A 15,504-nucleotide genomic window follows, 5' to 3' on the forward strand; every position below is an offset into this window, starting at 1 on the left:
GCGCGAGGATCGTGGGAACGGGCAATGAACTGGGGAACCTGGTTGTTGAACCTCAAGGTCATGAGATCCACATCCGGCGTCAGCCAGCGAAGGCAAATCTGCTGGAAAACTTCCGGATGGAGGGACCACTCGCCCGAAGCAAGACTTTGGCGACTGAGGAAGTCCGCTACCCAATTCTCCACGCCCGGTATGTGGATCGCCGATATGAGCGAGTGATTGGTCTCTGCCAAGCGCAGGATGTGGGAGACTTCGCGCATGGCTGCTCTGCTGCGGGCTCCCCCTTGTGGTTGATGTACGCCACGGCTGTGGCGTTGTGGGATTGAATTCTGATGGGATGACCTGCGAGAAGGTTGGTGAAAGTTGTGTAAAGCGAGAATGATCGCTCAAATTTCCAGGATATTGATTGGGAGACGTGACTATCTCGTGGACCAACGACCCTGTACCGTGTGGTGAATAAAAATTGCACCCCAGCCAAAAAGGCTGGCATCGGTAGTCACCACTAACCAGCGCACAGGAAGAAAGGATTTCCCTTGTTTCAAGGAAGACTGTAGTGTCCACCACCTGAGGGTCTGCCTGACCTGTGGGGGTAGATGAAAGCGACGGTCGAGAGGAACCGGGCTTCTGTCTCAGGCTAAAAGGAGCGCCTGTTGCAAGGGACGGGGATGGCACTGCGCAAACAGAATGGCTTCCATCACCGCAACCATTTTTTTTTTTTGAGGATGCGCATCGCAAAGCGAATGGAGTGAGGGACTGGGCAGAAGAGCCTGCGCGCTCCCTGTTGTAAGGATAGAACCTTCTCTGGAGGGAGAATGACCAGCCCGCGGGAAGAGTTCAAAATCATGCCCAGGAAGCAGATTTGCTGGGCCGGCACTGGAGATGATTTCTCGAAGTTGATCTTACAACCCAGGCGAGAAGGAGAATCCACGGTGATGCTCACCGACTCCTCGCAGGTAGACTGGGACGGACCTTTGATTAATAGGTCGTCCAGATATGGCAGGACTACCACTCCCCGAGCGTGAAGAATGGCCATGACAGCCGCCATGACCCTTGTGAAGACTCTGGGGGCGGTGGCAAGTCCGAAGGGCAAGGCCACAGACTGGAAGTGTACTTCTTGGGCTGCAAAGAGCAGGAACTGCTGATGAGAGGGAAAAATTGGGATGTGTAGATAGACATCAAAAGATGCCTATGAATGCAAGGCACTCTCCTTTTTCCAGGGACGCGACAACGGAACGGAGGCGGTCCATCCTGAAGTGTCGGACCCGTACGAATTTGTTTTAGCAGTTTGAGATCCAGTATGGGCCGTAGAGTCCCGTCCTTCTTTGGTACCACGAAAAAGGTTGGAGTAAAACCACGTGAACCTTTGGTCACGAGGGACTGGAGTGATGACACCGTCCTTTTGAAGCGCCTGTATGGCGTGAAGAGAAAAAACTCGATTTTGTATCCGGAAGACACGAGCTCTCTGACCCACTCGTCGTGAACGACCGAGAGCCACTGTTGACGGAACGAAAGAAGGCGTCAGCCTACGTTGTCGGTGTCAGCCGGACACGCCAACGAGTCATTGTGAAGGTTTAAGGGATGCGGACGGCTCAGGGGCAGACGGCCTGGGTCCGGGTTTCCAGGAACGGTTTGGTCTGTATGAGACCTGGGAAGTTCTGTTGTCCCGACGTCCCGAACCAGGGGAAGAGTACGACAAACTGGAGTTGTTACGAAATGACTGGAATCGAAACTGCTGCCGATTCCGTGCTGGGGAAGAAATTCACTTTTTTTTTTTTTTTTTTTTTTTTAAATCCGGTAGCGTCAGAAATGATTTGGTCTAGGTTTTCCCCCAAATTAAACGACCCGCTTGGTAAGGAAGAGAGGTCAGCGACTTTTTGGAAGCAGAGTCTGCTCGCCAATCGCGGAGCCATAGGGCCCCCCCCCCGATGGAAATTGCGTTTGCAGCCGCTTGCGCTGCGCAATTAGCCGCATCTATGGAGGCGCTAACGACAAAATCTCTGGCCTGAGCAAACTGGTTAGCTAGTCTGGCCGTCTCTGGGGGAAGATTACTCAACACCTCAGCCCAGGTCACCATTGCCTTAGCTACCCAGGTAGCTGCAAAGGATGGAAGGAGGGCTGCTCCTGAGACTTCAAAGACTGAGCGAGCCAAATAATCAATCTGGCGGTCAGAAGGTTTTTTGACTGATGAATCCTCTGACAGAGAGAAGATTGTTTTGGATGCAAGCCGCGACACGGCAGGATCCAGAAGGAGAAAGAAGTAAGCCCTTCACCAGATCCCTTGAGAAAGGATATTTAGCTTCCGTGGCTTTTTGAGCCGTAAAGCGCTTTTCTGCTCCCTGTGTTTTGGATAATATCCTGAAACTCAGGGTGATTATGGAGACTTCTTAAAAGATACAACGTGTTCCTGAGAGGAAGCAGATTCATCGTCCACCATTAATGCCTGACCAATAGAGGAGTCTGGGTTAAAGATTCCTCCGACTCATATACTGAGCCCTGTACGCTGCGACCCTCAGGGGAGGGGGAGCGAGAAAATGAGCTTGCAGAAGCTGAAGCGTGTACGGGAGATGGGGAAAAGGTCCTTTTCCTGGAACCCCGGGAGCCCCGTACAACGGTGCGCCCCCTGTGGTCGGACAGCCCCGCGCCGTTATCAGATTCCGTCGCAGCCGACGGAGGTGAATTCTGGTTTAAGGAGGACCCAGGATTCCACTGAACGTGCGCGGCCCACTCAGGAGACGACATAGGAAGTGGCGGCAGAAGGCGGCTGCGCACTGGCCAGGTCACAGTTCTGGCACAAGGGGGGACTGTGGGTACTTGGCAAGGCAGACTTGCAAGTGGCACAAATGGTAAAAAATACAGTGTGCTTTTTTGTCCCCTTTTTTCCATAGATTGAGACCTAGTGAATGTCTATCGCAGTTATGTGAGCAGGGAAGGGGTTAAGCTTTTCCCTATGCAGCGGAGCAGCTTACCCACGGTCCTGAACTGGTGTCCCCAGGGAGGAAGAGAGGGAGATAGCGTTTTCGGCTGTATTTCCCTGTAGCAGTGGAGTCCCAAGATGGCGCCCGAGATTTGCAGGGCTCTTCTCATTCAAAACGAGAAGCGCCTGAACAGTGGGCGGGGCTCCGGCGTGGGCGGGTTTTTTTGAACTGCGGCCTAGTCCGGCTGGAGAAGCCGGGGACTAAATTAGTGGAGCCGGCCGACGAAGCGCTCTGGCGGCCGCGACGCCGCGCCTAACGATCGTCGCTGGCATCTAGCCAGCGGTACCTCTCCCCAGGGACCCGGACCGCTTCTTCCCACGCCGGTAGCGTGAGGAAGATAGTACTCACCAAAGGAAGGACCACCTCCAGCTCAATCGATCCTCCCTGTGTCGGGGGACGGAGAGCCTCCTGAAGCATGCTTGCCTTCTCAGGGGACTTACAGCTGTGCCTGCCACATGGAGATTTTTGCAGGGTTCTTCTGCGCCTGCCACAGGGGGCTTACGGCTACTGTGGGGACTACGAGACGCCAAGATGAGGGCTTGAGTGCGGTGGAGCCCGGGAGATGCACATAAGAGGTAAACTCCATGTGCTCGCCATCTTACAGGGGGGAGATCGGGACCGTATAGGAACCGTCGCCCTAGCGTAGATTAGGCGTGCCCCATACGTCGCAGGAGAGGGACGGGGAGGTATACTCGCCGTGCTCGCCTGTTGATGGTTCGGGGGAGAGCGGACCCTATAAAAAAAAGGAACCCGTCGCCCCCTTCACTCCGTTAAGTAAAAAATTAAAAATTTACTGAAAACTAAAAACTTTAAAATAAAAATTAAAATAAGAAAGTTGGGGCCTGAAAACAGACCCAAGTGCCTCCTACAGACACTAAGCAAGAACTGGTTGAAATTGTATCCAGTGAAGGGGTGTATACTGCAGAGGAGGAGTTAATCTTTCTGTCTACTTAGTGTCCTCCTAGTGGCAGCAGCATAACACCCATGGTCCTGTGTCCCCCAATGAGGCGTAGGAGAAAGTGAAAAAAAAAGACAAAAACAACCATAAGAAAAAACTATGACACAAGATCAGACATGAAATTAAACAATATACAAGAAGAGGATATTTTTACAGTTTTTTTCCCTCAAAACCAGGAGGACAGAGATGAGTCAGTAAAGTGCATTAAACATATCAGATAATTGAAGTTGGCCAAGGAGATAACTTTTTTTTTTTCTGCACAGTGTCAGCCTCCTAGTGTCAGCAGCATACACCAGTGGTTCCTGTGTCCCCCAATGAAGCGGTAGAGAAACAGATTAGATCATTGGAGTTGGCCAGTAGTTATAGCATCGATCATCTACCCTCAATAATATGCAAAGAAGTTCCCCAGGGGATGTGATCGTATTTTTACAAATTACATCTAGAAATGTAGAAAGTTATACAGTTGTGTATAAAAAGTTAATATCAACAGTACAGAAGTGGTAATCTGATTAACACAGTCAGATATCTAGGCCATCCAAATCTTAAGAGGTTAAAACCAATTGTTCTATTCAAGTGAATGGACGGGCTAATCTTCAGTACAAAGCACAGCGGCTACGAAGAGCACGGCAAATTCTGTGTGTGTGAATTACTTGGAGCAATTTCTCCACTACCCTCAGCACAGTATCGTAACCTCAGACACATAGTGCCTACTCTTGGACTGGCCCATTGGAGAACAGGTGGATCCCCCGGTGGGCCCTTCACGCTCTTATTTGAGCAATAGTTAGCACCACACGCTTGGTTTACATTGTACAGATTGAGGCAGCATCTAATCATTAATTTCACAAACTACCCAGTGTATTATTACATAGAAGAATACATTTGTGAATGAGTGTAATGTAATATTTGTATGCTGTTGAATACTGGGCCCCAGCGGTCACTGTTACTGGTGGTCCTCCTGGCAACCCAGTATGACTCGGATAGTGCCAATGACCATGCCATGTCATCTGCACACAGCGACCACGGCAGTGCCACGTTTTCCCTACACCGTGCACAGCTATGCTTTGTCCTCCTCCATCTGTCTGCTGCTTTCCTTGTCATCTCATCATTTTGTGCACTGGTCACTGTAGCAGGAGAGTATGAATGCTGCCAGTACCGATGACGCTAGTGACATCAGTAGCAGACCAGCTCTATAATGGCCAGATGATACTGACTCTTACTAGGAATTGGATTTTCCCATTGCCTCCATGGCAGTATTGACAGGAGGGTTTGGTGGCCTCCGATAAATGCAGATAACCCCTTCCTGATGTGTGATACTCTATGTAGGGAGCTTTGGGGCCCATTATACTGAATATAGGGGGCTGTGTGGCCATCATACTATATAGGGAGGGCTATGTGGCCATTATATAATACATAGAGGGCTGTGGGGTCGCAGTACACTAGGCGTCGCAATTCGACACCATTTACTTGTGTGACCCCATGATATAGCAGCTAAACAGAGCTTTGGCCATGTGACCCATGTAGTGACATGTAACCCCAGTCTAAATTTAACAATATGACCCACTTCCTACTGGTATTTTTCTAAGTGACCCCTGAATCCATTTTAGTTTGAGACGCCTGAACTAGATGAAGAGGCATGGAGACAGAGGACACACCTGCCGTACGCCCCTCGGACAGACAACTACTGGCCCACAATCTATTTGTAGCATCCTTGGCAGAAGCTGAACATGACATATATGCGCCGGGTGATAGTGGACGAGTGGGTGCCCTGTGCACTTATTTGATGGCAAGTGGGGAGAGAGGTCATCTTAACAAATGTATTTTGCAACCATACGGTGTTTCTGCCCTCTGCTTTTTTTCTGGTAACTATTATTCATATACAATATGTATGGAGACAACTTTCCAAGTCGTCTGCTTTATTTATCAAGGCATGAATACTCTCCACCTTGGTCTCGTCCCTCTTTTACGAGAGGCAAACACTCATTTAGCCCATCCATAAGGAGTAGCTGATGTGGAATTGCACAAGGTTGCGGCTATGAATTCATCATGGATGGTAGACTCATGATCGGCCACGTGCCCCCTGTGCTGCGTTCTCAGCACATTCCCAAGCGGTTTCATCTTTGGCCTGTACTGATGTAGTTCAAGCTAAAGATTCCATCTTAGGAGGCCTCTACTTCTCATCTATCAGGTCATTTCCACCTCCTCTCGCCTGTCATCTCAATCGCTGTGTGTAGACCAAGTATTTCGGTCCATGGCTTTGTGTGTCAAGGGCCACCATATTTAAAGGGCCGCAGTCTTTCTCCACCTGTTCTTTGTCCTCCTCCTGATGCATTATGGCAGCTCTTCGCTCTGAGAATGGCAGCAGGAGATAGAAGGGCATCTCAGAAGACGGATCGGAGTCTCTGTCAGCATGTGTAAGTGCTGGAAACTGAGGAGGTTAGGGGCAACTCTCTCCTGAGGATGCTAAAAGCAACAGGAGGCTCAGCAATCTGTGTGTGGGCAACAGGAGAATCAAGTGCCGAAATTCTGTCAGATGATTCCCACACACATAGGAATAGCCAGGAGGAATCTTACCAACAGCTGAGGAAAAGAAAAAAAAAAGAAAATAGTAGTTACTCACCGATAACGGTGTTTCTCTGAGCCCATGACGGCACCACGGAGAGAGGGGATCCGCCCACCAAGGACAGGAAACCTACAGATAAAAAGGCGGTACCTCTCTCCTGCATCAGTTGTTTACTAGAGAACGATGGGAGACTATGAACAGAGACTTTATTTATTTAACATTACTTAATTGAGATACCGAGTGACTATTTACACTATTAGCATAAGGCATTATATTTCTGTGCACACCCAAGAAGTGAAGGGAGGGAATGTACGGGTGCCGTCATGGGCTCAGAGAAACACCGTTATCGGTGAGTAACTACTATTTTCTCTGACGCCCATGACGGCACCACAGAGAGAATTGCAGAGATTTGTACATTAGGGAGGGACCACCGCTTCCAGAACCCTTTTACCAAAGGTAAGGTCCGAAGAGGAGATAAGGTCCAATCTATAGTGCCTATAGAAAGTGGACGGTGAAGACCAGGTAGCAGCTTTACATATCTGCTCAATAGAAGCTCCAGCCTTCTCCGCCCAAGAGGTTGCCACTGCTCTTGTTGAGTGCACCTTGATATTTCCCGGGACGGGTACGCCACTCGATGAGTATGACAGGCTGATGGCTTCTGTAATCCATCTTGCCAGGGTGCCCTTAGATGCTTTCTTCCCCTTCCTGGGGCCCTGGAAACACAAAAAGAGAGAGGAATCCTCCCTACTCTCCCTAGTGGCTTCTATATAATGCATGAGGCATCTCCTCACATCTAACGTATGTAATGCCTCTTCCTCTTTGTTTTTGGGATTAGGACAGAAGGAGGGCAGAGATATCTCTTGCGTCCTATGGAAAAGGGATGCCACTTTTGGGAGATATGCTGGGTCAATTTTCAGGATGACCCTATCATCGAGGATTTGTGTGAAAGGGGGGTTAGCGGATAGGGCCTGGATATCACTGACTCTACGTGCGGAAGTGAGAGCAACGCAACGAGCAAGGAAGTTTTAAGGGATAAGATTTTGATTGGAGCTTCCGCTAAGGGTTCAAAGGGAGGTTTAGATAGTGCTTTAAGAACTAAATTTAGATCCCACTTAGGGGTAACCTTCACAGGTAGAGGTCTTGATCTACCGGCTGCTCTGATGAATCTAGAAATCCACCGATTCCCTGCTAAATCATAGTTGAATAAGGCTCCTAGAGCCGCAACATGAACTTTTAGTGTGCTTGTGGCCAGACCCAGTTCTAACCCTTTCTGCAGAAACTCAAGTATGGCTTTAAGGGGGACGCCCTCCCCCATTTTGGCACCTGAAGATGAAAGAAATTTTTTCCATACTTTCCCGTATTGTTTGGTTGTAACAGGCTTCCTACTTTTCAGCAGTGTAGATACCAGCCCCGGAGAAAACCCCGTTTTCTAGTAACTCCCTTTCAAATGCCAAGCTGTCAAGTGCAAATTCTCCACCTGTGGATGATGAACTGGGCCTTGGGAGAGGAGGTTTGGGAGATCCGGCAGTACCCATGGATCGGAGATGGACATTCTCATCATCCAGGAAAACCAAGGCCTCTTCGGCCAGAACGGGGCTATTAAGATTATGTGAGCCCCGTCCTCCCGAATTTTCCTCAGCACTGCCGGAATCAGCGCAATAGGGGGAAAGGCATATGCTAGTGGATGGTTCCAGGGAATCAGGAACGCATCTAGAGATACAGGGTTCCCCAAAGGTGTTATTGAGCAAAAGGTGTTCACTTTTTTGTTTAGATGGTTTGCGAAAAGGTCTATATTTGGTTTGCCCCATCTTACTGAGATCTGAGAGAACACTGACTGATTCAGTTCCCATTCTCCCTGTTTCAAGCAAGAGCGACTTAGATAATCTGCCCTGTAGTTGTCCACCCCTTTTATGTGAAGGCCCGATAGGGATTGAAGGTTGGTTTCGGCTATGTGGAAGATTGATTTGGTTATCTCCATCAGACTCTGAGAACGGGTATCTCCCTGGTGATTTAGGTACGCTACCACCACTTTGTTGTCCGACATTACTCTGACATGGTGAGACCGAAGGGGACCCAGGAACTCTAATAGTGCAAACTTGACCGCCAGCAGTTCTATCATATTGGAGGACACCTTCAGATGAGGTGGCCAAGCTCCCTGGGCTAACAGGTCGTTCAGGTGTGCACCGCACCCGCTGGGACTCGCATCCATTGTTACTATCTGTGAGACTGGGGTTACCCATGGGATTCCTTGAGAAAGATTGTCTAGCGATGTCCACCAACTCAGTGACCGAATTGTGCTTGGAGACAAGTTGAGCCGACCTTCTAAATTCCCTTTTAGAGAGACTTCTTCTGACAGGATCTGCCATTGAAGCTCCCTTGAGTGTAACTGAGCCCATTGGACTGCCGGGATGCAGGCAGTCATGGATCCCAGGAGGGACATAGCTTGACGGAGGGTTATGTAGGGGGTGTCCCGCCTTTTGGATACTAGACTTATGATGTTTTGAATTTTTCCCTCTGGGAGACGGCATTCTCGTTTTATAGAATCCAGAGTAAGGCCCAGGTACTCCTGGATTTGGCATGGTGACAACCTGGATTTTTTTAAGTTCACTAACCAGCCCAGATTTTCTAGTGAATGTCTGATTGTCTTCAGCTGTTCCTTGCAATGTTGCGGAGAGGAACCGATTATCAAAAAATCGTCGAGGTATGGCACTATCAGGGTATCTTGCGCCCTCAGGTGAGCCATTACCTCCGCCACTAATTTTGTGAAGACCCGTGGCGCTATGGCCAGCCCGAAGGGAAGGGCTAAAAACTGAAAGTGGCATAACACCCTCCTGATGTAGATTGCTATCCTGAGGTATTTTTGGTGATCTTTGTGGATGGGGACGTGATAATAGGCGTCCTTTAGATCCAGGACTACCATAAAACACAATGGGAACAACATTTTTATCGAGGTCTTTATTGTTTCCATTTTGAAAGACTGAATCTCCAGAAATTTGTTCAGATTTCTCAGATTTATAATCGTCCTGAAAGAACCGTCTGGTTTCTTTCTCAAGAACAGAGGAGAGTAATATCCTTGTCCTCTTTCTTGTAGGGGAACTTCCGTAAGAACCCCTTTGCTTACTAGTCCCATGACTTCTTTTTCCAACGCTAGCTGTTCTTCCTCCGAAGACCTTAGCGATGTTGTCATAAAGAAGGGGCGAGGGGTTTTTTGGAACCTCAGCTTCAGTCCTGATTTTATTATACTCAACACCCAAGGACTGCTGGTAATTTTCTCCCAGGCCAAGAGGAAGAGGGACAACCTTCCCCCCACCTGGGGCAAGCATTCATTGGGCAGGCTTTTTGTTGTCGTTGGGGTTCCTATTGAATATGAACCCCTTGGTTTTGTTTCGCTTATCTTCCCATTTATCTTGATTTTTTCCTGGTTTCCTTCGGAAGAACCTCTTGCTCCGAAAGGGCCTCCTGTACGAAGGGAAACTCAGAGAGGGAAAGGATTTCTTTTTATCCCCAGCTTTCTCTAAGATATCATCTAGAGTGGGCCCGAATAGGAATTCTCCTTCACAGGGGATGGTGCATAATCTAGACTTTGTTTGGAGATCTCCTGGCCAACATTTAAGCCAAAGGGCTCGTCTAGCGGCATTAGAAAAAAACGCCGCTCTTGCTGATAATTTGATTGAATCGGCTGAAGCGTCCGCTAAGAAGGCAGCCGCTCCACGCATAACTGGTAAAGTATTTAAAATAGAGTCACGAGATGATTTATTTTTGAGTTGGCTTTCTAATTGGTCTAACCATATCATCAGGGAGCGAGATGTACATGCAGCCGCGACTGCTGGTTTAAGGCCTCCACCAGCTGCCTCCCATGAGCCTCGGAGGAAGGCATCTGCCTTTTTTTCCATTGGGTCTTTCAAGACCCCCATGTCCTCGAATGGGAGGGCATATTTCTTGGATGCCTTAGCGATGGCCACATCTAACTTAGGTGCTTTATCCTAAAAGGTGCAAGATTGATCATCGAATGGGTATTTCCTTTTTGGTGTGAGTAGTGCCTTTCTTACGGGTTTCTTCCATTCTTTCTTAATTAAAGCCTGGATTTTTTCATTAAGGGGGAAGGCCCTTCTCTTTCTTTGGTCGAGCCCCCCGAACATTATGTCCTGTACCGAATTTTTGGGGTGAGAGTCTGCCAACCCCATAGTGCTTCTGACAGCCTTAACCAGACTGTCTGTTTCTTCTAAGGGAAAGCAACTACGCCTTCCAGAGGAGGTCGAGGATGATGATGAGGACGAGGAGGAAGAAGAGGTGGAGGTGTCTGAATCCATATCCTCCCCTGAATCACCGGACTCAGGAGACGGGGATCTGTGCTTGGTCTTCCTCCGCTTTTTCCCCCCTTTAAGGGACTTAAAGGTCTCTTCTACCTGGACTTTGATCAGGTTTTTAAGGTCCGCTGCGAACCCGGGGAGGCCCTCTGACACTGTCTGTTGGATACAAACACTGCAAAGCCTCTTTTCCCACGAAGATGGAAGATCTTCTCTACACAGAGCACAAATCTTATGCTTAGACTTGCCTGTGCATTTCTTCCCCTATAGTAAGGAAGCACAAAGATAGGCCCTCACTATCACTAACATTCATGTAGATCACTTACCACCTTATGGACCCATAAATACCGGTTGGGAGTGATCCAATGTCGGTCTATCCTTAGAGCCGGACGCTGTGCTGGACTCCTTGCTGCGCAGTGATCCAGAACGCCCTTTACCGGTATCCTGGTGCCCTTTCTGGGGACGTTGCTTCTGCTGCTGCGGCGGTGGAGATGCCCTGGACAGGGGAGATGCCTGCTCGATGTCGCTCATGACTGGTGAGCGCTGGTCGGACTCCATAGGAAGCGCCTGCCCCCATGTGTGCGCTCACTAAATAGCGGTGGAAGGCGCCATTTTTTTTTTCCCCCCCGCGCATGCGCAGTTCCGGTGAGATCGCGCAGAATCTCGCGCCTGCGCCGACCGCCGCATGTAGCGAGCCCAGACCGCTAGCGCGGCTGCACAGCCAAGTTTTAAGGTCCGCCGCCGCAGCGCGCCTGCGCGGCCCATCTGCCCTGAGCGCGCGCGCCGAACGAGAATCCCGGCGCGAGCGGTGCCGCAGCCAGCCGCGCGTGCGCAGAGACCCCTCCTGTTAAAATCTCGGGGAATCTCGCGCGTGCGCAGCGGAATCCAAGATGGCGCCGCGCATCACCGTACCTGTTTGCTGGCTTCCCGGAACCCCCGGGAACTACAGCCCGCAGTCTTGCGCAGGAGGAGCAGGATGTTGGCTCCTATCCACAGAGGGACCCCCCTTGGATAATGCTGCTGCCGGTGAGTCTTACCTAGAGAGGTGGCCATGGTCCAGCCACCTCTCTCCGCGCACCCTAAAGGCCTACTAGCCCCAGCGGTGGCGCTTCGGGTCACCACACCAGCAGAGGCAGGGGGGGCCCCGCTGCCTGAATCGAGCTGATTGGCCCCGGCATTGTCCACGACGAATCTTCTCTTGACGACACCACGGAGGTGAATCTATAGGTCTCCCATCAAGGACAGGAAACCAACTGATGCAGGAGAGAGGTACCGCCTTTTTATCTGTAGGTTTCCTGTCCTTGGTGGGCGGATCCCCTCTTTCCGTGGTGCCGTCATGGGCGTCAGAGAAAAGTTGTGGCCCCTTAAGATACAGACCCTGGCATTACAGAATGCCAAAACCTGAACCTAATATTTAAGGGGAGAATCCAATGAGGATCCCCCAGTCTTTCCCATACCAGGGGGATATCTGCAGCAAGGTGGAGACACAGGAAGCCTGGGGCTTCCACCAACCGGAGGACATAAGCTAAAGCAGAGAAGGCATCAGGAAGAGGCACCTGAGCGAGGAGGTTTTAATTACCTGCTACCACTTTAATTTTCAGTCGCTATGAGAGGAAGTCCTCCCATCAGTGCCACTGTGGAGTCTATAGAAAAGTACCATTTTCACTCCCACCCAATTGGCGCCCCACATCATACCCCACATTGACAAGCACTGATGTAGAGAGCAACTACAATCAGGACCCTGGGAAGATCAAACAACGGAGCCAAGAGATGTACATCTATCATACACACAAACATGAAGGTCTCCAAGTACCTTTTGGTATTGACTGATGTCCCTGACGGAGGACGGACTCTTCTCCGCGATCTGTGAATTGTACAAGTGAAAAAAGGACATATGTGTAGGTCAGTATATTACTGAGCAATAACTACAGGGATGTAAGGTGCAAAAACAGCAGAAAGATGCAATGGGAAAGCTGTACGGCCCCCATACAATGGGAAAGCTGTGCGGCCGACACACAATGGGAAAGCTGTACGGCCCCCATACAGTGGGAAAGCTGTACGGCCCACATACAATGGGAAAGCTGTACGGCCCCCATACAATGGGAAAGCTGTACGGCCCACACACAATGGGAAAGCTGTACGGCCCACATACAGTGGGAAAGCTGTACGGCCCACATACAGTCGGAAAGCTGTACGGCCCATATACAATGGGAAAGCTGTACGGCCCATATACAATGGGAAAGCTGTACGGCCCATATACAATGGGAAAGCTGTACGGCCCACATACCATGGGAAAGCTGTACGGCCCACATACCATGGGAAAGCTGTACGGCCCACATACCATGGGAAAGCTGTACGGCCCACATACAGTCGGAAAGCTGTACGGCCCACATACAGTCGGAAAGCTGTATGGATTACATCAGGCCTGAAAGGTGGTGGCCACATCTCATATTGGCCAAACCTGGTGACTGGTTCCCTTTAAGCACGGACGTGTGAATGAGGCTTAATGCAGAGTTGTAAATGAAGGCTCGTAGGAGGCCGGGGGTTAAGAAATGATACACCCCATATACAATTTATTTGCAATCTTTTCAAGTTTATAAAGCACTATTAAATGGATGCAAAAATCAGGAAGCAATAAACTGTTAAAAATGAGAAAAAATAAATCAGGTGCAAGATATATATGTATATTATATTATATTATACCTGTGCTCCTATAGGTTCCTCTCTCCTCTCTGTATTGGGAAGTTTGAAATATCGGATCTGAAGAACATAAGGCTATGAGATCACATGGCGCACACACACAAAAAGAAGAGGAATATACCATATATAAAAAAACACCTTTACAAGTTCTCCGCCTCCCCTTTTTCCATTAGAAGCAAACAAAAAAATAAAATAATACACACACATTATATATATATATATATATATATATATACGCACACACACACACACAGACACACATACACACACATACATACACGCAAACATATAACTCCCTAAACTTTAACTCTTTAGAGGTTGGGACATTATTGCTTTTTTATTTCACTCGCCTTCTTTCTAGAGCTATAACTTATTTTTTTGACGTGTGCTAGTTTTCTGTGGGTCAACTTTTTTTTTTAAATGGCACCATTAACGTTACCATGTACTGACACACATGGGAAAAATATATTCCAAGTGTGATGAAATAGCAAAAAAAATAAACAAACATGCAATTTAACCATTGGTTTTTGGGTTTAGGTTTTACAAAGTTCACAGTGTTGAAATGGGTGTTTGAATTTTTATATTTTGTAAAACTTTTTCTTTAATGTTATACGTTATTTTTTAGTCTCCTTAGTGGATTTGAACCTTGCGATTGTTTGATCGCTTATACTATATACTGCATATACTATGTTCTACAGTATTGTAGAATATTGTGAAAATTTCAGTCTATGGAGCTCGGCCTACAGCTGAGCTTCACAGAACGGAGATATCAGCAACGGGGGTCTTTAGCAGATCCTTGGCTGTCATTGTAATCCATCGGTCACTGAAGTCGCTGGGAGCTGGTGTGCGCGGGCACAGTCTTGTGTTCCCTTTAAGGGTATGCGCACACGTTCAGGAATTTTTGCGTTTTTTTCCCCTTTTTTTTGCGATAAAAACGCTATAAAAACGCATACATATGGAACCTATCATTTAGAATGCATTCCGCGCAATTTTTGTGCACATGATGCGTGTTTTTCCGCAAAAAAAAAGCATTGCGGTAAAAAAAGCAGCATGTTCATTAATTTTGCGGATTTTTTGCGTTCTTCCCGCCATTTAATGCACTGGTAAAAACAGGGGAAAAAAAGGGCGCAAAAAAAAAGCGCATAAAAAAGCGCAAAAAAACGCATGCGGAATTCTGGCAGAATTGTCCGTTTTTGGTCAGGAAATTTCTGCAAGAAATCCTGACGTGTGCACATAGCCTTAATGTTGCTGTCAGAGCTTCGCTAAAAGTCACGGCTGTTTGAGACAGAGCCGGCATCTGTTCTGTAGAGGGAGCTCTGTTGAGTCCCCTCCACACCCGAGGATCCCTTTCCAGGAAGTGAATACAACATCCTTTTGCGGGAAGAATTTAATATCTTCTTTTATCAAAATAATTTTTTGTTTTTTTACTTTCCTTAGTGTCCCTAGGAGACCAGAAGTTATTGTTTTAACTAAATTATTACAGCATATTGCAAAAATATCGACCCTCGATGCAGGTGTACCTGTGGGGCGGGATGAGTTAGAGAGGGAGCATGGGTGACGTAAAGGACACTTTCCCTATATCTAATCACTTGAAAGCCACTGTTAGCAATTGACAGAAGCATCTTAGTGGTTAAACAGCAGCGATTAGAACCATATCCTAAAAACATGCTGGCTACATAACAGAGCAACCGCCACGTATGAAGCGGGTTCAGCGCCTGAACCCTCACCAGACACAGATCACATATATATCACACTTCGTAGAAGAATATGTGAATCTTTTCTTGTACCTTGTAGAGTCTGTCTATACTGAGCTCTTTCTTCAATATCATCTAAAAGAATAAATCCAACATTAGACTCTCTGTAAGGGTGGTTTCACACTTGCGTTTTTGTCTGCAGCGTTTTTTGCACAAAAAAACGAATGCGTTTTTTTCCCTATATTTAACATTGAAAACGCATGCGTTTTTTTGTACGCGTTTGGTAGCGTTTTCAAACGCATGCGTTTTTTTC

General features: G+C 48.2%; 1 protein-coding gene across 8 annotated transcripts in view; it reads right to left on the minus strand.

Annotated features, from left to right (window-relative positions):
* LOC143788328 (uncharacterized) overlaps positions 1 to 15,504 on the minus strand; it is a 65,644-nt gene that overhangs the window by 18,974 nt on the left and 31,166 nt on the right. For 5 of the 8 annotated variants that reach the window (XM_077277915.1, XM_077277910.1, XM_077277914.1 and 2 more), the window contains 3 exons: positions 15,285 to 15,326; positions 13,501 to 13,557; positions 12,611 to 12,661 (listed from right to left, as the gene is read on the minus strand). In XM_077277915.1, the coding sequence (XP_077134030.1) occupies positions 12,611 to 12,661; positions 13,501 to 13,557; positions 15,285 to 15,326 (150 nt within the window). The remainder of the gene's footprint in view (positions 1 to 12,610; positions 12,662 to 13,500; positions 13,558 to 15,284; positions 15,327 to 15,504) is intronic. The other 3 variants (XM_077277917.1, XM_077277912.1, XM_077277911.1) reach the window with 1 other exon arrangement.

Source organism: Ranitomeya variabilis, chromosome 8, assembly GCF_051348905.1.
Source record: "Ranitomeya variabilis isolate aRanVar5 chromosome 8, aRanVar5.hap1, whole genome shotgun sequence".
In the NCBI taxonomy this organism is placed as follows: domain Eukaryota; kingdom Metazoa; phylum Chordata; class Amphibia; order Anura; family Dendrobatidae; genus Ranitomeya; species Ranitomeya variabilis.